The sequence below is a fragment of the Perognathus longimembris genome, chromosome 24 (assembly GCF_023159225.1).
Source record: "Perognathus longimembris pacificus isolate PPM17 chromosome 24, ASM2315922v1, whole genome shotgun sequence".
NCBI classification, from domain to species: Eukaryota; Metazoa; Chordata; class Mammalia; order Rodentia; family Heteromyidae; genus Perognathus; species Perognathus longimembris.
Window position 1 is genome coordinate 30,512,077 of NC_063184.1, and position 22,961 is coordinate 30,535,037.

The 22,961-nt window shown below is 42.2% G+C and overlaps 1 protein-coding gene across 1 annotated transcript; it reads right to left on the reverse strand.

The window, feature by feature from the left end:
• Positions 1 to 6,715: 6,715 nt before the first annotated feature.
• Usp38 (ubiquitin specific peptidase 38) lies at positions 6,716 to 22,696 on the reverse strand. The gene is made up of 10 exons (XM_048333496.1): positions 21,966 to 22,696; positions 20,479 to 20,614; positions 18,373 to 18,502; positions 17,766 to 17,867; positions 15,581 to 15,739; positions 15,122 to 15,315; positions 13,742 to 13,835; positions 12,657 to 12,763; positions 9,981 to 11,334; positions 6,716 to 7,468 (listed from the first exon to the last, which is right to left on the reverse strand). Exons 1-10 carry the CDS (start codon positions 22,645 to 22,647, stop codon positions 7,307 to 7,309), a joined length of 3,120 nt encoding a protein of 1,039 aa, XP_048189453.1. The 5' UTR covers positions 22,648 to 22,696; the 3' UTR covers positions 6,716 to 7,306.
• Positions 22,697 to 22,961: the final 265 nt, after the last annotated feature.

Sequence of the window (22,961 nt, forward strand, 5' to 3'; positions counted from 1 at the left end):
CCACCCTTAGATGCGCGCGGGGGGCGGTTGGCTGCCCGGGACGCTGCAGCGGAGGTCTGGGAGCGCGGAGCATGCGCACGGGACGCTGGCGCGGCGGTGTGGGGGGGTCTGGAGCGCGGAGCATGCGCACGGGACGCGCTGGCGCGGCGGTCTGGCAGCGCGGAGCATGCGCACGGGACGCTGGCGCGGCGGTGTGGGGGGTCTGGAGCGCGGAGCATGCGCACGGGACGCGCTGGCGCGGCGGTCTGGCAGCGCGGAGCATGAGCACGGGAGGTCTGGGCGCGCGGAGCAGGCGCACGCATGCGCACGGGGCGCGCTGCCGCGGGGGGCGCTGGCGCGGAGGTCTGGCCGGCCCCGGGGCCCCGCGCTGGGCGGGCTGCCCGGCGGGGGACCGGAGCCCTGTGGCGGGCATCCCGCCCTCTCTCCTGGGGGGGGGGGGGCTCCTCCCACACCAGGCCTCTCCCAGGGAGCGTCGAACGTAAACGACGGCAGCCACGAAGGTCTGCTGAGCAGATCCAAGGAAACGCGGGCAGGGCTTCCGAGAGCGGCTCCTCCCGGCTCCAGTCCCGATGCCTCGCGGGCGGACTGTGCTGCTCCTGCTGCTGCCTCTCCCTCCCTCCCTACTCCTTCCCCCCTCCCTACTCCCTCCCCCCCTCCCTCCCTCTCCTCCCTCCCTCCCTACTCCCTTCTCTCCCTTTCCTCCTTCCCTCCCTCCTCCCCCTCCCTTTCTTCCCTCCTCCTCCCTCTTCCTTCCTCCCTTTCCTCTTTCCCTTCCTCCTCCCCTCCCTCCCTCCCCCCCTTCCCCCTTCCATCCCTCCCTCCCTCCCCCTTCCCTTCCTCATTTCCTCCCTCCCCTCCCTCCCTTTCCTCCTTCCCTCCCTCCCTACTCCCTTCTCTCCTTCCCTCCCTCCTCCCCCTCCATTTCTTCCCTCCTCCTCCCTCTCCCTCCTTCCCTTCCTCCCTCCCTCCCCCCTCCCCTCCCTCCTTTCCTCCTTCCCTCCCTCCCTACTCCCTTCTCTCCTTCCCTCCCTCCTCCCCCTCCCTTTCTTCCCTCCTCCTCCCTCTCCCTTCCTCCCTTTCCTCTTTCCCTTCCTCCTCCCCTCCCTTCCCCCTTCCATCCCTCCCTCCCTCCCCCTTCCCTTCCTCATTTCCTCCCTCCCTCCCTTCCTCCCTTCCCCCTTACTCCCCTCCCCTCCCTTCCCTCCCTCCCTCCCCTCCTTCCTCACCTCCCTTCCTTCCCTCCCTCCCTCTCCTTTCCAGGCCGGTATTGGCCCTTGAACTCAGAGCCCCCCCACTCTTGCTAGTCGTCCCCCCCCCCCCCCCCCCGCCATGGTGGCGCTCCCCCATCCGCTCTCAGAACAGTCAGCTCTGGCTCGCTTTGTTCTCCGTGCCCGGCCAGGCGGAGCCCAAGTATGGAGAGGTGTGATGAATGCGGCGGGGTGGTGTAGCTCCGTGGTCGAGCACCTGCCTAGCCTGTGTCAGGCCTTCAGCCAGTTTAGCACCCTCACACCCCCCCCCCCCCCAGACCCTCCCTGAAGTCTCTAAGATGATGGAGAGGGGCAGGAAACCAAGGCTAGACAACGCGCTTCTTCTAGCTCCTTGTTTGGCAGCTGTTGAATTTCTGGGAGACAGGAAGCCATTGACAACCTCCAACCCTGAAGGTCATCACCAACCTCCTGTCCACCGCACTGGTAAATACTTTTTAAACAGGAAAGCCCTCGTTATACAAAGTGCTGCTGCCCGCCTTGTCTTTGAAAAAGCCCATCTTGGCGTGGTTATTTGATGCTGAGTTGTTGGGAAGGCAGAGATTAGGGGATGCAAGCGCGCGTTAGGGCTCCGCCATAGCTTGCCAGGTGGCAGCCCATCTGGTATTTTATCTAGAACACAAACCAAGCTTGCTGTGTATGAGAAGTACTTGTAGCCACAATGGCCTACTACTATGTTCCTGTAATAGTGAAATATTCATTGATTGTTCCAAGTAATTGCTGACCTGTTGACTAGCAGCCAGTATTCTCTCTGAAGATGAAATACAGAATTCAAGGCAATGACATCCCAAAGCAAGATGCTAAGTTTAGTCTGGATTGTTTTTTTTCGATTATTATTTTGTGGACATTTGCAGTGGAATGAGAATAAAATTTTGTTATTATTTTTATTATTTATACTACTATTACTGTTTTAATACTGGCCAATCTATTTATGCACTTGCTTCTGCTATTACTCAAAGTCCAGAGGTTAGAAATTATCCATGGAAGTTATTTAGCAAAAACTTAGCGGAGGCATACCGTCAGTTTTAGCAACGAGTGGTTTCCATGTCCTCAGCCTAGATTTCAATATGTTCCTCATTAACTCTGGACCATAGTTTGACAACAAACTGCTCCAGACAGAACCAGATTGAGGTCAAGCTTGTCTTTCACACTTGAAAATGAAATTGTCTGGAAACAGAACTGTCAAAAAATAAAGCATGAATGGAATTTATAAACACATCTTGCCCTTAGGCCGGTGCAGGTCATGCAGCAATGGAAGGGTAATGTTGCTGGTGCTCTGCCCTGGAACGTGGTGATCTTGATATCAAGACCATGTAAACCGCAGACAGACAGGCATCCTGGAAAGATCCCTCTATGACCATCTGCTTAAGAAACCAGGGTGAGTGGCGGGAAGTGAAAGACAGGGCCTAATCCCACTCAGGGAGACAAGGAAACAAGCTGAGTTATTTCCTTTATAGAGTTGAAGTCTTGGGTTAAAAGCTTAGTTCTGGTCTTCAGTAGCTACATGATGTTAAACAAGTTCTTTATTTTCCTTACCCACAAGAGGCACGAGAGGGTATGGCTATGACCCTTATCCACTCATACACGGCTGGTGTGAATTAAAGACGCCAGTGTTTGCACCTGAAAGAATACAAGCCCTGTAACAAATAGCCCAGAGTTGTCAACCCAGGCTGCCTGTTCAAATCACATGAGGAACTTAAGAAATGTGGCCGTCCAGAGGCCACACTGAACTGGTCTTGGATGAAGCCTTGGACGTAGTTTTCTTTTTTAAAAAGCTTTCTAAGTGTTTTTAAAGTGATTATCAGGCTGAAAATTGCTGACCTACTAGCTACAAAAGAACCACCTTTTCATCCTAAAAGGGAGGTGTGTGTGTGTAGTACACAAAGCAAAACATGAAAATGTATTTACTGAGACAGTCACAAGCTGTAACAGACACACAGCTGGCAATACACTTGGCTGACTTCTGAGGTTCTATTTTTAATGTTGAATCCACATTGGTTATGTAACATTGGGGCTAAAGGTTTTACATAAGAAGTCCTTTTGAATTTCTGAAACTCAAGTCAACATTTTACAAAAAATGTTGATTCTTTCTTTGAAAAAATACATAATATAGATATAATAGTTTGGCAAATGCTCAGGTGTATATGGAATGGTGTGTAGCTTAGAATCATCTTTTAAAATTTTGGATATCTTTGTTTTAATTTCCTTGTGGTTGAACACCACAGTTATAGAATCACATATACAAGATTTACCTACATTTTAAGATGACATTACTGAACTAAGATTTCCTGGCAAGCTTTTAGAATTAGAGTTTAGGAAGGGGCGCTGTGGCTTAATGTGGTAGAGTGCTAGCCTTGAGCTTAAGAGCTCAGGGACAGTGCTCAGGCCCAGAGTTCAAGCCCCACTACTGACCCCCCCCCAAAAAAAAAATCAGTCCTCAATTTAGAATTAGAGTTTATCCTTTGCCTAGGATTGAACTTTAGAAATCCAAACTCAATAGTAGATTGTATATGGGCATACTAAGTGCAGCATATAAAGAGATGCTACATATAAATCTACAGTGTGATTGCCTCTTAAGTAGTCATTTAAAAAGTTCTCATGGCATAGTGTATTGTATGGGAAGCATACACTTGGAATGAAGTAGTCCACATGAATAGTAATTTCCAGCAACAAGACTGTAGATTTTTCTCTTAAATTGTGCCGGGCACAGAATAGCCAATCCCCATTTCTAAGAAATTAAAGTGATAGTATGTGAAATGAAAGTATTTTGTAGCTAACATTATCATAAAAGTGGGACTAATGAGAAAGAACATTAATTATAGATTGGAAATGCTTTCCTTCTTCCCCTGGGTGAGCTAATAGGCTGTCTGGATCGGCCCCAAGAACCCACCACTTCACACACAAGAGATCTTTATTTCCACCTGCCAAAAGGCTGTACTGGCATCTTAGGGGGAACCAAAGGTCAAGAATCTTTAGTCCTGTAGCTGCCCTGTTTCCCTTAGCTACTCATCTGGAAGACAGTGGGAAAGATGCCTGGAAAGAGCCAGAGTCCTTCCTCCAACTTGACACATCGGTGTCATAAGTCAAGGGACACAGTACCAGGGCTTGCAAGGCCAAATCAAAGACATTGCTTTGAATTGTTATATTTTTGATATAAGCTCTGGAAGCTTCCTCCTTTCCTATCTTCCTTCCATCCGCCTACAAACATCGTTTAAAGAAAGAAGACTTAAGATTTACAGCTTTTCTTTTTTGTGTTGTGACTTGCGTGTGTGCCAATCCTTTGGGCTTGAACTCAGGGTGTGGATGCTGTCCCTGAGCTTTTTTGGCCCAAAGCTATCACCCTGCCACTTGAGCCACAGTGCCACGTCAGCTTTCTGGTGGTTAATGGAGAGTCTCACAGACTTTCCTGCCCGGGCTGGCTTTGAACCATGATTCTCGGATCCCGTAGCTAGGGTTACAGGTATGAGCCATCAGCGCCTGACTGGCTTTTCATTTTTGTTTGTAACAAAGCTCAACTGTACTCTCTGGCAGTAATGAGCAACGTCACTTAAGCTGAACTTGGATTCAACAAAAGAGAAATAGCAATAGTAATCATCCCTCAGCTGGAACTAAAAACCACTTTTACAAGCAGGGGAGAAAAATATACAAGTTGGAAACAGAGGAGAAAGAAAAGATATAACATGACAAAGATAGCAATTTAGTGACAGATGTGTGGATATCAGAACAATTAAAAGTATCACCTTACTGAAAAGTGAAGTTTCTTATTCAGATTCCATTAAATTTAGCAAATAATATTACTCTAGTTTTAATCTTAAAAGTCTTCAAGTGGGCTGGGAATGTGGCTTAGAAGTAGAGTGCTTGCCTAGCATGCATGAAGCCCTGGGTTCAATTCCTCAGCACCACAGAAAAAGCCGCAAGTGGCACTGTGGCTCAAGTGGCAGAGTGCTAGCCGTGAACAAAAAGCTCAGGGACAGTGCTCAAGTCCTGAGTTCAAGCCCCAGGACTGGCAAAAAAAAAAAGCCTTCAAGTCACTGGTATCAAGTTATAATTTGGATTGTCCCAATATTACACTAGAATTTAAGTGTTATCATTTTGAAAATTCAACACACTTTTGTTGTGGTTCTGGGGATAGAATCCAGCCAAGTGCTCTACTCCCGGAGCCCCTCCCCCCCCAACCCCTTTTCGTGTTACTTTGCTTTGAGATGTGTCTTCTAACTCTGCCTGGGCTGGCCTTGAGCTTGAGGTCCCGCTGCCTTCTCCTAAGTAGCCTGTATACAGGTGTGTACCATCAAGCCCAGCTTAAAATCCTTGTGCTACAAGATATTCACAGATCAAACTACGGGAGGCTTATTGCCTTCATGAAAGCTATCTTCAAGATGCTCCTAGAAGCATTTTAACAATGACTCATCCAAGTGTTAAATGACTTAGTCAAGTTCACGAAATGCCGAGCCTGATGTAGTGACAATCACTGGCCAATGAGTAACTCAGAATATTAGGACAAAGAGGAAGCCCACAGGGAAACACTCTTTACTCCGTTCCCTCACAGTGAAGGTAAACCGTCAGTTTTGTAAAGCACGTCTGGTTTTCAGTTCAATCCTTGTTCCTGATCCTCCTAGCAAAGGTTAACAGTGGAAGGCCGTGGGATGAAGATGGAATGGTTTTTATGAGTGCCACAAAAGCTTGGGAAAACCATAAACCCCAGATCACCAAGGAATGCTATTTCCTTAAGATGTTTTCTAAATAAATATGGACCTGATCTTCAGAACAATGGACGAGCCTTCAGGAAAAAGGATATTTGGGGTAATTTTTGAGTACTGTACAATCAAGACCCTGGAGATCTGACCTATTTACAGTATCCTTGCTAAAAAAAAAAGTGGGATTGGACTGTCTGGCATTTTAACACTTTTCCTGAAACTAGAATGTAGAAGAAGTAACTGCGTAACACACACTCGAACAAAAAAAACAATCTCAGATGTCCAACTCTAAAAATACGTTATCAATGTTTTAATGTTTTGAGGATTAAGTAACATGTGGAAAAAGATTTTTTACTCAACTAGGTTAATTTCTTCTGAATTTTTCTAAGAGTTAAAAATTTACTATCACACTTTTAGAACCATTAGATTTTACTTCTGGAAAATCCAGTATCTTTCAAAAAGTTGTAATTTTAATGTGAGCACAAAATTACTTCCCAACATTTCATCTTTAAAAAAATTTTTTTTTCTGCCGCCAAAGATTTCTTTCTGAATTACGATACTGCAAGGCACATAAAGAACTCACCTCCTTCAGAACACACACAAGACATACGCTCCCTGAAACACGACTTTAAAATCCTCCGGCCATTAGAAATACTACAAAGTTAGCAACTTTTAGATAAAAACATTGCTCCTACAAGACCTATGGGACCATGCACCTTTCTTAAAATCAATTCAGTCCATACGTATAAACATTCCTTTTTAAAAAAACCTCTGTACGTCAAATGCAGATACAGGGACACGGAAAGCAGACCACACAGAAGTCGGAGAAGTAGGACAGCTTGGTACGTCTTATGTTATTGCCTTCATTGGAGACTGGATCCTCTAGTATTGTCCATGACTTGAATTAAAACATGGGTATCTACATCTGAAATAAAGGACTTAGAAAACAAAACAGTATTTCTCTTAAACCTGAAATCAATTCTTTTATAAAGAATGCAAATGAATTGTTTCTTGGTTTGGTGAAACTAAATATAGACTATTTAAATAATTCTACCAAATTTAATGCAGCTTAATTAGGGACCAGGTACATTTTTTTTTCCTTTCAACATTTTTGGTCAAGCATATTTAACCATAAATGGAACTTTAAGAGGTAGATTCTTTTCCCATGATGCATTTTGTTAATAAATGTATTGTCCAGAAAATAAAAACAAGCACTGTGTTTTCTTAAAGCATGAGGGTCTAATGAAAAGAAAAATAAAAGATATGGTATTGGTTACAGTCTGACATTTTAACAGTCAAAGATAGTATTGGATGCTTTGTGACCAAGTGCATTCTGGGCTCCAGGGATCAAAACACGAGTCTGCCAACTGTATTAAATCCGCCTCCCCCGCCGCCCCCCGTTGGCCCACAGCTTCCTGGTGGGTCGTTGTCATCAAATCCGTTGGGCCGGAAGGAACAAGAGGTAGACGCAGCTTGGAGGGCCCGGGCTCGAGCATTCAACTCTTGTTCCTAAAATTAAAGTGATTTTTATGAAATTAAAATGCTAAATACAGTGGATGGACATACCATACACACCAATATTCGGAACCTCTCTTAATCCCTAGTAAGTGTTCTTCCAGCTCAGTAACTGGTAACAATATTGATATCAAGGACACTTATCCCAAACCTAGTAAAGTAGGTAATTACCACGGGAGCAAGACAAGCAGAGAGCGGGCTTCACGTAGCCCCAGGAGAACAGCAGGTCCTATAATGCACCGTGGCTTTGAAAAATTCTTCTTTCAGTTTTGAAATGGCACGTATTATGAGGGAGTTTTATGTGACTTTTTTTCTCTCGGTGGCGCTGTCTCTACCACATCCCTGGCCTGTTTTTGCTTTGGTTACTTTTTTGGATGATAGATCTATAATCTACCAACTTATATTTCCTGCAGAGCTATTATCACACATGTGCTCTGCCATACTGACATTTAGGTTGAATGGGGTCTCACTTTTTTCTCAAACTAGCTTTGAAACTGTGACCCTCTTGGTCTTGGCCTCCGGAACAGCTGGGATTACAGGCAGGAGCAACCATGCCTGACCTGTCCTCCTCTTTCTGTATCTCATTTTGTAACAGAGAAAACAAAAATGCCTAAGCCATAACACTTCTCTATAGAAAATATTATAGCTCCTGTGAAATTCTGCAATACACAACAACACAATTAAATGGCTACAATGGATTATGTATTCTATCAACTGGGGTTTTGTGGAAGTGGTGGTTACAGTAAAAATCATGAATCAGAGAAGCCTGAATTTTTCTACCTTTAAGATACTTCCCATTCCCCCCCCCCCCCCCGCCCCCAGTCCTGGGCCTTGGACTCAGGGCCTGAGCACTGTCCCTGTGCTTCTTTTTGCTCAAGGCTAACACTCTGCCACTTGAGCCACAGCGCCACTTCGGCCTTTTCTGTGTATGTGGTGCTGGGGAATCGAACCCAGGGCTTTGTGCATGCTAGGCAAGCACTCTACTGCTAAGCCACACCCCCAGCCCCTTAAGATACTTCTCAATAAATAATAAAACAGAGCTGGGTGCTAATGGCTCTTCACCTGTGCTTCCAGCTACTCAAGAGGTGGAGATCTGTGCATTACGGTTCAAAGCTAGCCACAGTCTAGGCTGTAAAGTCCTTCAGACTCTTGTCTCTAATGAACCACCACAAAGCTAGAAGTGGAGTGGTGGCTCAAGTGGCAGACTTCTACCCTTGAGCGAGAAAGCTCAGGGACAGTGACCAGGCCCTCAGTTCAAGCCCCAGAGCCAGCACCAACAAAAAGAAAGAAAACATTGATAATAAGTAAAATGAAGTCTACCTCCTTACAGTAATACAACTTTTCCTACCAGATAAGCAGGCTTAGTGCTCCAATTGCAGAAACAAGTTTCTTGTGTTTCAAAATTCCTTGTCTCTCACTTGCTAAATGTCGTATCTTATTCAAACACTGATAACCTGTGCATTTGCAAGCCAGATCAATCTGTGTTTTACTGTAAAATTGTCTCAATCTTATCCTTTGTTCCTCATTTTCACTCTCCAATCTTTGAGAACCAGTTGATTAGTAGTGCACATACTGCTACCCTCATAATAAACCATCCTACTGGGTGCTAAATCCTTCATTTTGAATTGGTTCTGGAAAGCACTCAGAATGTTGAATTATTCTCTGTAAAGTTTTCATATTACTTTAGAACATTTCTATATTGCTTTCAAATGTATCATGTATTATTCCTGGATATTTTGTAATGTAGGAGACCCGAAAGCTTTTGAGAAAACTTAAAATTTGTAGTATAATGGCTCATTTCTTCTCTTTGTCTATATTTTTAGTTCTCTGGTTTTCAAACACTTATATTTTAGAAACTCATACAATGACTTGAACTATCCAGTCACTGTTCTCACCATTTCCTTTCCTATAGTTTCACCTCTGATTTGCTGTTAGTGCTTTGTGATAGCAAGTTGGCAGGTTTCAAAGTTGGCAAGCCCTATATTAAATAATACTTCGAATAAAGTATATTCTTGAATAAATACATCTATAAGACACATTTACTTCAGTTTGTACTGTCTTGATTTTGTGGCACAGATCCTCAAAGAATTAAAAACATCCTTTCTGTACACATAATCTCTTACAGTGTTCTTTACCTTACCTATCTGAAGGTCAGTAAGGAGACTTTATAATACTGACTCAAAGAACTCGCAGGCATTAGCACCATTAGCTGTTGTTTCCTCTGTAGCTGGGACAGGGGAAAGCAGGCTACTTCCATTCATTAAACTTTGTTTCCCTATGACATGACTGTATAATCTTTCCTAACAAGAAGCACATGTTTGTAATTAAAACCAAATGCCTTTCCTATTGTATCTCATTGATACTTTTCCTAATACACATGGTAATTCAATTAAACAGGTTGAACTCATCTCATATGAATCCAGACTCAAACTTCAGAATTCCCTGAAAATGTAAAAGATAGGGCACCCAATTAACTGTCAAATGTTGAATACCTTCCAGAACTTACCTGTAAATATAGTTTATTGTCTTTTGTTATAGCATCCATAAGTTCTTTCTGTAGAGGTGGGTCTCCATTTAGCCAGAGTCCACTGGTTGTATTATTATCATTTAAACTACCGGTGCTATTCTGTTTTTTATACAAAAGCACATAAGCTGTGTCTTTTGGAAACCTACTCGTAATTTTCTGGACCGACTGAAATGAAGTAAATGTCACTCTGCTGTCATTAAATAAAAACCATTCTTTTGACATTTCCTTATTTTCCAAATCCTGTTCCATATTGGCGGTGGGGCAGTCTCGCCCTAGTAGGTGATTCTGGGAGGGAGTTAATGCCAGCGGTTCTGGCTGGTGGCACATCTGGAACGAGGACTCTGTGCCCGTGGTGTTTCTGGCGTAGGAGTAGTAATGCCCGCTCTCAGAGGATACGCCCGAGTGAACCACAACAGAACTCAGTACGTAGGGCACTAATTTGGGGCAGAAAGTTTCTTCAGTCCCCGAAGGCTTTAGTTTTTTAGCTATGTTCTCACTAGTATCAGTGAAGTCAACATCTACAGACCAGTTTTCTGACAATGAAGAAAAGGAAGTAGTTCGTTTAACCGGCAGTTCCAAAACCAGTGGCAGTGACACATTGTCTAAGATTTTTCTTCTCACATGATACTTCTGATCGTATGAAAATCTTAGGAGAGTTAGAATAAGGTATTCAGGCTCCTCCGTGATTTGCATAGTTTTCTCAGCATTCTGCAGAGAGGCACAATTTTCACAATAATATTGGTTGTCACCAGTAAGAATTTCTGGAGCCAAAAAATAATTTAGTAAGTCAGTTACGGAAGGTGTGATCTCGCTTCCGAGTTTCTGAGGTACATCTTTACTGACAAGAATCTTGGCAGGTTCATTAGGGACAGAAGTGTGGTTTTCAGGACAGTGAAATTCATCAGGAGGACTGCCTATTGTTTCATTCAGAACTGAGTCACACACAAAGGCAGCTGGATTATACACTACTGGGTCTTCGGCAGGAGCGGGCACACTGGTACACATCAGGCTGCCATCTTGGGCATGGGGTAATGATGCTGGGTCTTGGAAAGGTAAGTCTTCCATGGGTGGGGAAGGACAAAAGGCCAGTGAAAGGTCGGTGAACGCTTCCACTTTCTGTGAGGTACTCCTGCAGTTCAAGCAACATATGTGAGTCCTTAGTTTTCCTCCAAACATTTTTTCTATTAAAGTCTTCTCACTTTCATTTGCGCAAGAAGTGTCTGACAGTACTGTCTTGTTGGCTACTTCTTGCAAAGATGTTTCTCCACACCCCAGACTTTCGGGTGGCCTGTGTGAGGACTGAACTTTCAAGATCTTTTCTTCTTCATGGAGCCTGCAGAAGAGGATAGCGTTATATAGCTGCTTCACTTACGTTAACGGGACATGTCTTTTAAAAAATATTAGTGGCTCATACCAACAATCATATTAGTGTTATCAAGGATAGTACGTATGAAAAAATTAAGTTTCTTTTCTTTTAATCAAGAAAAATACTGAATAGAGAATCCAGAAGAGAAGTTAGGGGTTTATTACTACTGTATATTCTCATTTTATATTTTATAGCACTTATAACATTACATTAATTATGCACATCTCCTAGCCATCTTATGTCTGTCTGCTTGGTACCTCCTAAAGTCTGGCCCAAAGCCATCCCTGCACACACCCTCACTGCAAGGAAGGCTGCCTAAGACACACCCACGGAATTACTAGGCATCTGCACAACCAAAGGGAGTGAGGGTGGGGAGATACTGGGTTTATTACTACTGAAGTGGGAAGGACATAAAATTAATGAAATCCTTACCATTATACATTAAAGTAGCTCTTAAACTTCAGGGCTCCTTTCTATTCTTTCTTTCTTTTTTTTTTTGGCCAGTCCTGGGCCTTGGACTCAGGGCCTGAGCACCGTCCCTGCCCTCTTCCCGCTCAAGGCTAGCACTCTGCCACCTGAGCCACAGCGCCCCTTCTGGACGTTTTCCATATATGTGGTGCTGGGAAATCGAACCGAGAGCTTCAAGTGTAGGAGGCAAGCACTCTTGCCACTAGGCTATATTCCCAGCCCTCCTTTCTACTCTTAAAACTAAACACAAGAGCTTTTTTTTTTTAATGTGAGCGTATTTATATTTACTGATATTCATCATATTAAAAACAATGAAATATTTAAGTATTCTGAAGCACTTAAAACAGTAATAAACTTAATCACATTTTAAATGAAACTTGTATTTCTTAAAACCATGAGAATTCATGGGAAGAACGGCAGTGCTTTGTATTTTCCGAGTACGTTAGGGATCTGGTTTCCTAGGGTGCAGCTGGCTAGGTATGCATGTGCTGCATTCTAGCTACTGCTCTGGTTTTTAGATGAGGTGCAGGAGGAAAATCTGGCCTCCCGCAGCTGGGCAAATGGGAAAGAAAAGACCCCCACAGATTACTGAGTGTTTTGGGAATCTATTATACTTTCATAACAGCCTAAAGTAAAAGACTTTCAAAAGAAACCAAAAGGAAGCCTAAAAAAACAAAATAACAACAACAAAAAAACCAACAATAAATGTAAGGGTATTTTAAAGATCAACACCTAAAATGTAAAGTATCTAACCTAATGTTAAGAAAAAATAAACTTATGAGAAGACATAATTCAAAGGAGAAGTTTAGAAACGCTTCTACCTGTCTAGCAGAAACCTGAGGTACTCAGAACAGTCCTGCTGTGACCTGGGCGTAAACCATGGAGGTCTGGAAGCCTCAAAGAAGATCCGAGGTGCGTATGCTTCCCTCTTTTGACAGCAGTAAAGAAAACACAAGTGATTATTGCATGGACAAGTAACTGTATCTTAATACATAATGGTCACTAACAACTCCTCAAGATTGTATTCCATCATGATAAAAAAGCGCCAGTGACAAGGGCAACTCAGAGGCAGACGAACTGAATTAGGAATAAGTTTAGATGATCTTTTGCTAAAACTTTGCACTCGCCAGCTGAGATCTAGAAAAAGTATAGGATCTGCCCCAAGTCACACAATGGAGTGGCAGAAAGAGTGACATTAGAATCCAGGTCTCTAACTGTCGATAATGTTCCTGACATAAATAACTCCTTTATGACAGTCATCTGTTTCACTGCATCACTTTTGGAAAAACCAAATCTGAAAAAGAAATGTTAACAAATACATATTGTGGGTAAAGTAATAAGGGAACAAATACAGAGCCACACAACACTACTGCAAATTGAACATTTCCTTGACCGGGTATGTGTCATAATTCCATCAGTCCTGAAACTCTTCCAGCTATGTTTACTACTCCCCACCCCTCTGCGAGACAACAGCAACTACAGCAAAACACAAAGAATTAAACACATATATGCATAAATAAATATAAACAGGAAAATTTGGCTCTTATCTCCAGTTAACTAGCAAAAAGTTGCAAGTGGAGGTTGGGCTCAAGTGGCAGAGCTCCAGCTTGGCACTTCTTAAGCCGAGTGAGAGTGAGAGGCCCTGAGTTCAAGCCCCAGTACTGGCACAGAAATACAAGAGACAACAAACAGCAGTTTGACATGATATTCAGATACAAGTAAGGAAAGCCAAGGAAGCATTAATAGCTCGAGGAGCATTCTGTCATCTAGATACTTTAGGCAGGCAGTATCTTTAGAATGTTGAGGAAAAACACAGTACACAGTTTGATCAGTTATAGATTTCTAGTATAACAAAGTTAAAAAAATACTATTGTCGAAGTTAACACACACATACATATAAACTCACCTGTGTGTGAGCCAAAAAGGCGAAGAGGTGTTGTAATTTTTTCATCAATGAATTGCACCCATTTAGATTTAAAGATAATACTTGTCTTCTGAAACTGAAAGAGAGTAAGATAGTGACTTTTTTCTGTGTGTCTGTATATGCACACGTGGGCTTTGACTTTTTTGGGGGTAGGGAAGGGAGTTGTGAGACTGAGTGTGTCACTACACAGTCCAGGTTGGCCTCAGACACACCATCCTCCAACCCCCGAAGCCTTTCGGAAGTTTATGTGTCGACTACCACATCCAACTAATTAAAACAAAATCTAAAGACAGCTGATTTTCAAGAATTTATTCTCCTTAAAGGAAAACTTTATTCTTTGCTTAACAAAGTTGGTTACCTATAATATAGCAAAGAGGTATGTTCCTAAGCTCAAATATTATTTGTCACAAAAATAAAATGTGCTCTTTGAATTGCTCTCGGCAGTTATAGCTGCTTTTGAGTCTTTGCTTTTTGTCATCTGTAAAGTGGGATGGAGGCCTAGCTGACCTCTAGTGGTGAGAAATGGATTATTTCTTGTTCTGCCTAATACTGCTTGCAAAAGTACCATCATGCTCACAATAAAATCTGGAGCCAGAAAATAAACTCAAGCTAAGACTACATTTAATAGTTTATGATTCCACTAGGCAGGTGTAACAAAATCTTGGAATTCAACTTGAAAGTGTTTTTGGACAAGTTCTATGAATACTTAATTGGTTCCGAAGAGAAAATTTCAACCATGCTTTCGCATTTAGAAAAAGCTGGCTATGATTTTATATCTTCACAAACAGCATTTATATAACTCACATTCCATTTTCTTATTTGCTTAGTTGTAAAGAATACGGATCCACAAGTGAATTAAGAAGATATCAAAGGAACATGCTTCCATGGTCATTCAGTAACTATCATTTCAAATGGGAAGCAGAGCTTAACCTTAATCACCAACAAAGAAACGGATCTGATAGATACTGTAATACCCAGAAGCAGATAAAATGTGACATCCTCAAAAGATTATATAGGTTGAAAAAATACAGTGGGGTAATAGAAACTGTTCTGGGATAACAGCTAAGGATGAGTCTAGGACACACTCTTTGGAATACCTTTGATCAGTTCATCTATTACATTTGTAAAGATCAAGTCACAATAATTATAAAAACAGGTGACACTGTATTAGATATCAGGCAAGTTAACTTCTAACAGTGCCTGCTGGACACCAAAAGCGGTTTCATTTCTGAATAAGGAAAACTATCTGGAAATGTTAGTATTCATGAAACTTGTAAGAAATAATGTATAGACAATTCCCACCATCTCATGTTTCATCAGCATGTACCAAGTTAAGATGAAGAAGGTCACATTCAAACTTACTCCGTAGCCATAAACAATGCTTGGATAACACTGTTCATATAACATGTGTTTCCTAGGTTAATAAGACCAGTTTTTCCAGTTTCAGATTTTCCACAAAGTCTAGACAAGCAAGATGCCAAAGAATTGGATTGAGAAGTCCAGGCACTTTGGTTGAGAATCAATTTAATCTTCTCTTCACTGGGCTTAGGAAAATCCTGTGGATCACAAAGAGGAATAACAGTTACAAAATTTCCCAAAGCTGTTATAAATTTTAAAACGCACCTTATAATTAATGGCATTACAGAGCTGAGGATGATATTCATTTAAATAAAAGATCCATCTCCTAAACATCAGTGAAACTTAACCCTAACTACATTTTTCAAATAAAAGAATCAACAGCTGGTTATAGGAGTCTTTTATATTCATTCATCTAATACATATTCATTACATTATTGTCTTCAATTCCACGAATATTGGTACCTTTATTGCATCCAAGATAGGTTCATAGAGATCTGGAAATCCAGAATAATGATACATCATACAGTGTATCAATTCTGTTAACTGCACTAAGAAGGCTGTACTGGAAGGCAGGCCATCACTTTTAAAAGAGTGAACCAAATGAACTACATGAGGAACAATCTGAAGAAAAAAAAAAAAAGAAAGACAATTATTAGAAACACAATAACTAGCCTACAAGTATGTCACAAGATCAATATTTTCTCCATGTTCAAAGTCATAGCCATTTTATAAAAAAGTTATAAAGCCAAATGTTTTCAGAATACCAATAAACCTAGTTTTCAAAGTTACATAACTAACAAGTTCAGCTTACTACTACTCCTCCCTCTTCTACTCCATCTAAAACACAAGCTAAAGCATAAGATAGGAATCTTGGTCATTGTCATCAATTAAAAAAAATGCCAACTAACTCCAAACCAAAACCAGACTCCTTAAATTTAGCTAAAGAGCTCCATCTAGTGTTGACTTAAATTATTCTCTTGAGAGAATTACCATTTGCATAGTAAAGTCTACTGCAAGAAGGTGTCCAATAACTTGTATATGTAAGTACAATTGTACCTCAAGTAACAGGACTATTTTTATTTATGGTACACACGGGGATGATGTCTGGATATTCTTACTGATAAGACCCAGTTCCCCAAAAGAGATAGTTTTAGAAATAAAGGGAACTGGAAACTTCCATTATTTTTAAGGAATGGTGTATAAAAGTGAATGGAAAATTTTAAATGTTCATTGTCATAAACACATGGAAAACTACTAATATTGACAACCAACACAAAAATGTTCTTTCACTATGAAAAATGGGCTAAAAAAGCCAATAGACAATGACATAATTAAGAAGTTATTACCAAAATGAAACAAATAATCTTTTATAGAAATAGTATCTTCCATTAGCATGATGCTATTTTTTCCCATCTAATTATTATTATAATGATAATATTTATACTTTTTTTTTTTTTGCCAGTCCTGGGCTTGGACTCAGGGCCTGAGCACTGTTCCTGGCTTCTTTTTGCTCAAGGCTAGCACTCTGCCACTTGCGCCTTAGCGCCACTTCTGACCATTTTTTATATATGTGGTGCTGGGGAATCGAACTCAGGGTTTCCTGTATGCAAGGCAAGCACCCTTGCCATTAGGCCATATTCCCAGCTTATTTATACTTCTTAAGGTAAAAGGCATCTTATGTTGTATTGGAAGAACTTTCTTCTTGGTTGTTAATACCTGATTAAAAGTGAAAATACAGTTCTATTAAGTCACATAAACAAGTAACAATCACAGTAATTATTGTAATGCTCCAACCAACTCTTCCTTCCCAAAAGAATAATCACATTCTCAAATTAACATTGCTTTTTCTGTTTTTGTCTGTCTAGCCTTTACTCTTTCTGCTTAATGACTGTGTGTGTACAGACTACTCTGAGGTAAGGACATTGTTCATTCAAAACTCCTAATATGAATTCTGCCCTTCTAAATTAGTCTCCTCTGAATTTTCTTATGGCTCTTACACTGTGGGGGTATTGATGAGTTCTGACTATGAAACTGGGGATAAGACCTTAGAGAAATCACGAAATCAAACCACTACTTTCCTGAGATGTTCTACACCGCTCAGTGGACACGTTTCCAAGCGAATACTTTGTCATTTCTAACCATAACTAATTTATAAGTGACTAAGGGAAAATCTTATAAAATAAAAACAGGTGATGTAGCTGATTTAAAGGGATAGAATTCTGAACATATTTTAAAGGTGGGGATCAATAAACAGTGAGAGAATGAAAAGCCCGAATATTGGGGCTAAAAAGCAAAGACTGTTGTAACATTTCATGGTTTGAAAATTTAAAGCAGTCAGGAGGTTTCAACCATTTCAATCTTTCTGCACTGTTAAGTACAACAGATATAGAGCAGTGATGTCTCCCAGGCAGAGGTAATGGGCTTGCTGGCGACAGGAACAAGCAGGGCATTCTGGTGAGGTACGGAATATTCTGAAAATACATTCCCCGGGAGGAAACCTCACAATCTTGCTTTCTATGAAATTATAATGTTACAAAAAGCAGGTAAAGACTACTTTACAATCCTCATTCTATACAAAGGGGACTCAATAGCAAACGGTATTTGAAAATAGCTTTTCCAATGTAGAAAGTTTTGTTTCATAACTTACCAAATGGAACGCCTCTGGAGAATGCTGAAAACTAAGCAGCATGTGAGAAAGAACGGCAAGAGCACCAGGTCTCACAAGAGGAAACCAAAGGCGATTAAAAACCTTCAAAAGAAGACAAGACATCTACCTGAAGGATTTGGAAGAAATTTATTAACCCAAGCAGTAGTTACTTCCGTAGGGCTGAAAATTATTTAGGTCAATGTCCCTTTTCTCGAAAAGTCCTACCATGTTATTAAATTTTGGTGAAAGAAAATAATGACAAGAAATTGGGTCAAGTGCTACTGACAGGTTAGTTGAAGAAAGACCTGGGAAACAATCTCTGGCATTGGCAAGACGGGGAGACATTAATACCAAAGGTAATTTTGGAGTAATGATGGTAAAAGCTTAGAGGGATTCAAAGGCTAATAAAAATGTTTTCATACTAGATATCTGAAAAGGGCAAATTCTTTTAATTACTTGGCATTTAAAATAATTTCTAAGGCCTGTTTAAAATGAAGTAAAACCAGAACAATTAAAAAACTGTATGTTTTAAAAGAGACCACCCCCAAATAAAAATACTGATTATCTGAGTCCCTACATTCCAACAAATTGATATATTTCCACGTACCAGTTCTATTTTCAGCAAAGTAACATCTATCAATATAGTAAACTTCTGAACCGCTGCTAATCCTTTCAGAAGTGCAATTACCCATGTATCCACATGCTGAGCCAATGGCCAGGACAGCCAGTCAATCATTCTGGAAATTGAAGAAAAATAAAGCTATCAGGATCGAAATATTCCCATCATTATTTACTTAGAAGCTATGGGAGTTATAGAAGACAACCACTCAATTTGTGATTCTACATTTACTGAGTTTGCTAGTAAGAAGCACTGATCAAGATGTAGAAATGAGGACCTGGAAAGTAGTTTAGGAGAGCACTTGCGTAGCATGCGCAAGACCCTGGGGTTCTACCTCTAGCAATGCAAAAAGAAGATGTAGAAATGAATGAATGCAACTGGCTACATGTCACCAAGGAGTTTCCAATCTTGTAAACAGACACATATTTCCTTAAAAATGATTCCTGGAAAATTCTCATTTTTCATAAATGCCAAATTTTAAATTGATGCTATAAGTGACACCAGGAATTTATAATACAAACTCATTCTAACAAATAAGCTCAAATATAGACATCTGAATTAAGACAAGAGTAGCAACCAAGATTTCTTCCTACAGTCTTAATATGTGAAATTACAAATGCACTATAGAATATTAGTAAAACTCCACAACTGTAACAATGAACAACCCCACTCCTGTATAACTAATGTAAGTTAGTAAAAATGCACTATTGAGAACTGTGAAATAAGCATGGCTCAAGTGGCAGAGTGTAAGCCAAGCAAGCAAGCAAGCAAGCAGAGTTAAGTGAAGGTCCTGCATTCTAACCCAGGGTATGTATGGCAACAACAAAAAACCCCAAACCCAATCTAACCCAAACCAAAGAAAGCTTACTCTCTTAGACTCCATTCCTCTTTCTGTCCATTTTTTAAAACCATAAATAACATTATTATACAACCTTACTTAGTTATGACATATTCCAAAAGTCTAAACTTTAAAGATGTGTGTTTAAATTATGTAGCACTAAGGCAAGAAAAGTCAAAGCAATTTAACTTAAGACAACTATGACTATTTCTACTTTTTAACATCTTGAAAATTAGGCTGTATATTAGACTCGGGGAAGTGTGTCATTACTCTTAGCTGCTGTAACTATACAGTAAGCCAATAAAGGCAACTATATACTTTTAGTGGTTTGTTCAAGGACTCTTTGAACACTGCCTGGCAGTCATGCTAAGTATTCAATAAATGTGATTTGACAAAATGACTGGATAAAAATACAATTGCTGACAAGGGAAATTTTTTTTGTACAAGATGAATATTGTTGAGAGGAAAAAAAAATAAGTGTACACTTAAAAATGGAAGAATAAGGCTGTAAAACATTAAGGGCAAAAAGGAAAACCTAAGTTTACCAGAGAAGCCAGAGTGGTCACAAAGAATGACACTGAGATTGATAGCTGACTATCAGAACAGTAGAGCCTGATGACAATGCAGTATTAGTTTCAAAATGTAAGCGAGGGCTGGGAATATGGCCTAGGGGCAAAAGTGCTTGCCTCGTATACATGAAGCCCTGGGTTCGATTCCCCAGCACCACATATATAGAAAACGGCCAGAAGAGGCACTGTGGCTCAAGTGGCAGAGTGCTAGCCTTGAGCAAAAAGAAGCCAGGGACAGTGCTCAGGCCCTGTGACCAGGGTCCAGGACTGGCAAAAAGAAAAAAAAAAAAATATATATATATATATATATGAGAAACAGCTATCACATTAGCATTCTGTATCTTGCCCAATCATTTAAGACTGATGGAGAAAAGCAATTTGTCAAAGCAACACATGTCTTACCCATTGAGTGCAGTTGAAAAGTAAAAGTGAAGTGTATGCTTTGGAAAAAGAACAAAAGTCCAGAGGGAAGAAATAAACTATAGGAAACAATGACAAGCAAAAAGATGATAAAAAATGACAATTCCAAAAAGTAATGTGCCAAGGCTATAGTATATACATATTATAGTGTTTCAATGAATTTGGAGAACATACATTTATTTCACCTTTCAGTTTTAAGTGTTTCTGTATGTTTTTCATTATTCAAACCTACAATTACTGTCTACGGTGTGTGTCAGGAGCACGCACCTGCAGAGAGCCCGGGTCATGCTTGCGTCTTTCACGTTTGGGTCGGTGGTGAGGCTCCTGATGAGAACTGTAATCATCTGAAGCGGAATATGCTGGACTAGGCTTGCCAGTGCTACAGAAGGCTCAAATGACGCATCTAGTTTTGAATAAAAAGCAAAAGAAAAGGGACAAGCTGTTTCGTGTCAAGCATTTAAAAGAAAATGACTTTATAGCTCTACATATGTATACAAAGTATATATAAAATAAAGCTACTCGTTTGTAAAATAGTATCCAGGAAAGAAATGTAAGGTTATTTCAATTTCCACTTTAGATGCTTTCAGTCATTATAATGCCATAAGGAAGATTTCAAAAATTTCTGTGGGGAGTAAAAATTTTAAGTTAAGGTTAGTGGGAGGGTATTATTTTGCTTAAACTATATGGAAACTTAAAGAAATTCAAGATGAACATCTTGATTACCACAGGTGAAAAAAATGGGGGGGGGGAGGAACGTAATAGTTATGACAAGTAGACTAAAGATTTTTAAAATCAATTCAAATATTGTAAATATACAGTTGGTATGTATTAAATGTGTGAGGCGTTTACACAAAACTCTACCCTCATCTCTTGTTCTTAAGATAAAAATGAGGGCATTTTCAATGTGGAACACCCGAGTGGTATAATTAGAGAGAAGTGTATCTGGTTTGGGACCTATTATTTAGAAAGCTGCACACTCCAAAGCTCAAAGACACATGGAAAGTTCCTGGGCGAGAAGCATTTTCTCGCCATGGATTATCACTTGAGTCTTCCCTGGTTTCTGGGGGTGCAACTCACGACACGAAAACATTCTCATCTCCCTGGTTTCTTCGTTCTACCTGTATCCCCTTCTCACATACCCTGATGGGAGACAGAAAACACCAACATTTACAAACTTCCTAAAAACGACCTCAACTACTAGGATAATCTGGCAAGGAGACAACCCATGTATGAAAAACAAACAAACAGAAATGAGACTTCAAAAACAGGAAAAAAACAAAACCCAACCCTCTCATTACAAGATGATAGGGACATACATAGTCCACAAAAGCACGGTAGGTGTTATTACATTACTATTAGTCACTAATGAGTAGAAGCTTTACATAGTATCTGTCACCCTCAAAGCATTCTATCACTTGAGCAGAGGCTGGGGAATTACGAAACTTGTTTACCGACTAAAGTCTGAAACCTTGATGTTCTCCACGTTTAAAAAAAACAAACCAACCAACACAGGGACGCGGCCCGGTTTTAAGGTACCAACTGACATTCCCAAACAAGAGGGTGGATTGGAAGAGAACTGAACAGGGGAATTGGAACTTGCTGTTCCTTCAGAACGTCTTTCAGGACAGGAAGCAAACAGGGTTGTGCTTACTGGAGACACACACACACACACACACACACACACACACACGGACGGACGGACTTTCCTTCCAGGAGATCTTCCCCTTTTTTCAGGGAGTCGGGATGAGCTTTACCTGTGGAAGAGATGCTGGCGAAGACTTCCTGCAGGGAAGGCAGCAGCGTGGAGGGCTCGGCCTTCCAGATGTTCTGAAGCAAGCCGCTCACTTTCGTGACCTGGGAGACATACTCGCGCAGCTCCTTCTCCTGGGTGGACGCGCACTGGAAGTGACCGATGGTTCGGACCAGCTGCTGGCAGAAGGTGACCGACAGCTTCCCCTTGGGGATGCACTGCACGAAGTCCGTCAGCAGGTCGCTGAGCCGGGCGCAGAAGGCCGGCTCGGGCCTCTCGCACGCCATCCGTAACACCTCCACCTGCAGCAGGCTGAAGAGGTCCAGCACCGACGGGCAGCTCATGATCAGCCTCAGGCCGTTGTGGATGTAGTCCAGGATGGCGACGTCCTTCCTGTCCAGCGAGTGGTAACCCTGCTGCAGGAGGCCCAGCACGAAGGTCTTGTTGAAGAAGGCCTCGAACTCGGGCCGGTGGTAGCGCGCGTAGGCCTCCAGCACCTGGTGGCCCACTTGGCGCTGGAAGGGGTCGCGGCCCTCCAGGATGAGCCGGGTGGTCAGGTCAAACATGGCCTCGCACTGCGCCCCGTCCAGCCAGTGCTCCGCCGACTCCACCACCTTCCGCACGATCACCCGCTTCAGCGACAGCGGGTGCGAGGAGCTCACCAGGCCCTCCAGGATCTTGTCCATGGTCGCCGTGCCGCCGGGCCGGGGAGCGCCGGGGCCGAGGGGAGCCGCGAGCGCAGCCGCCGCGGGACGACCGGCCACGGCCACCGCCGCCGTCGCCGCCTCCGCCGCCGCCGCCGCCGCATCTACCGGGGACGGCGGCCCATGGCGGCGCGGCGCGGCGCGCGGCGGGCCTAAGGCGCCCCAGGCCCGACCTCGGCCGCCGGCCCGGGCCCCGGGGCCCTCCCGGGCATGGGCGCGGAGCGGCCGGCAGGACCCGCGGCGGGGGCTCGGGGACGGGGCGCGGGGGAGGAGGGCGGCCCGGGGCTGCGCGCTGG

Excerpts from the sequence above, each read along its gene's own strand:
- Usp38 (XM_048333496.1), bottom strand. The coding sequence starts at position 22,647 with ATGGACAAGATCCTGGAGGGCCTGGTGAGCTCCTCGCACCCGCTGTCG. Across the intron at positions 18,503-20,478 it reads ATGACCCGGGCTCTCTGCAG|AATGATTGACTGGCTGTCCT; the intron begins GTGCGTGCTCCT and ends TTCAATTTCCAG. Across the intron at positions 15,316-15,580 it reads CTATCTTGGATGCAATAAAG|GATTTTCCTAAGCCCAGTGA; the intron begins GTACCAATATTC and ends TGTGATCCACAG.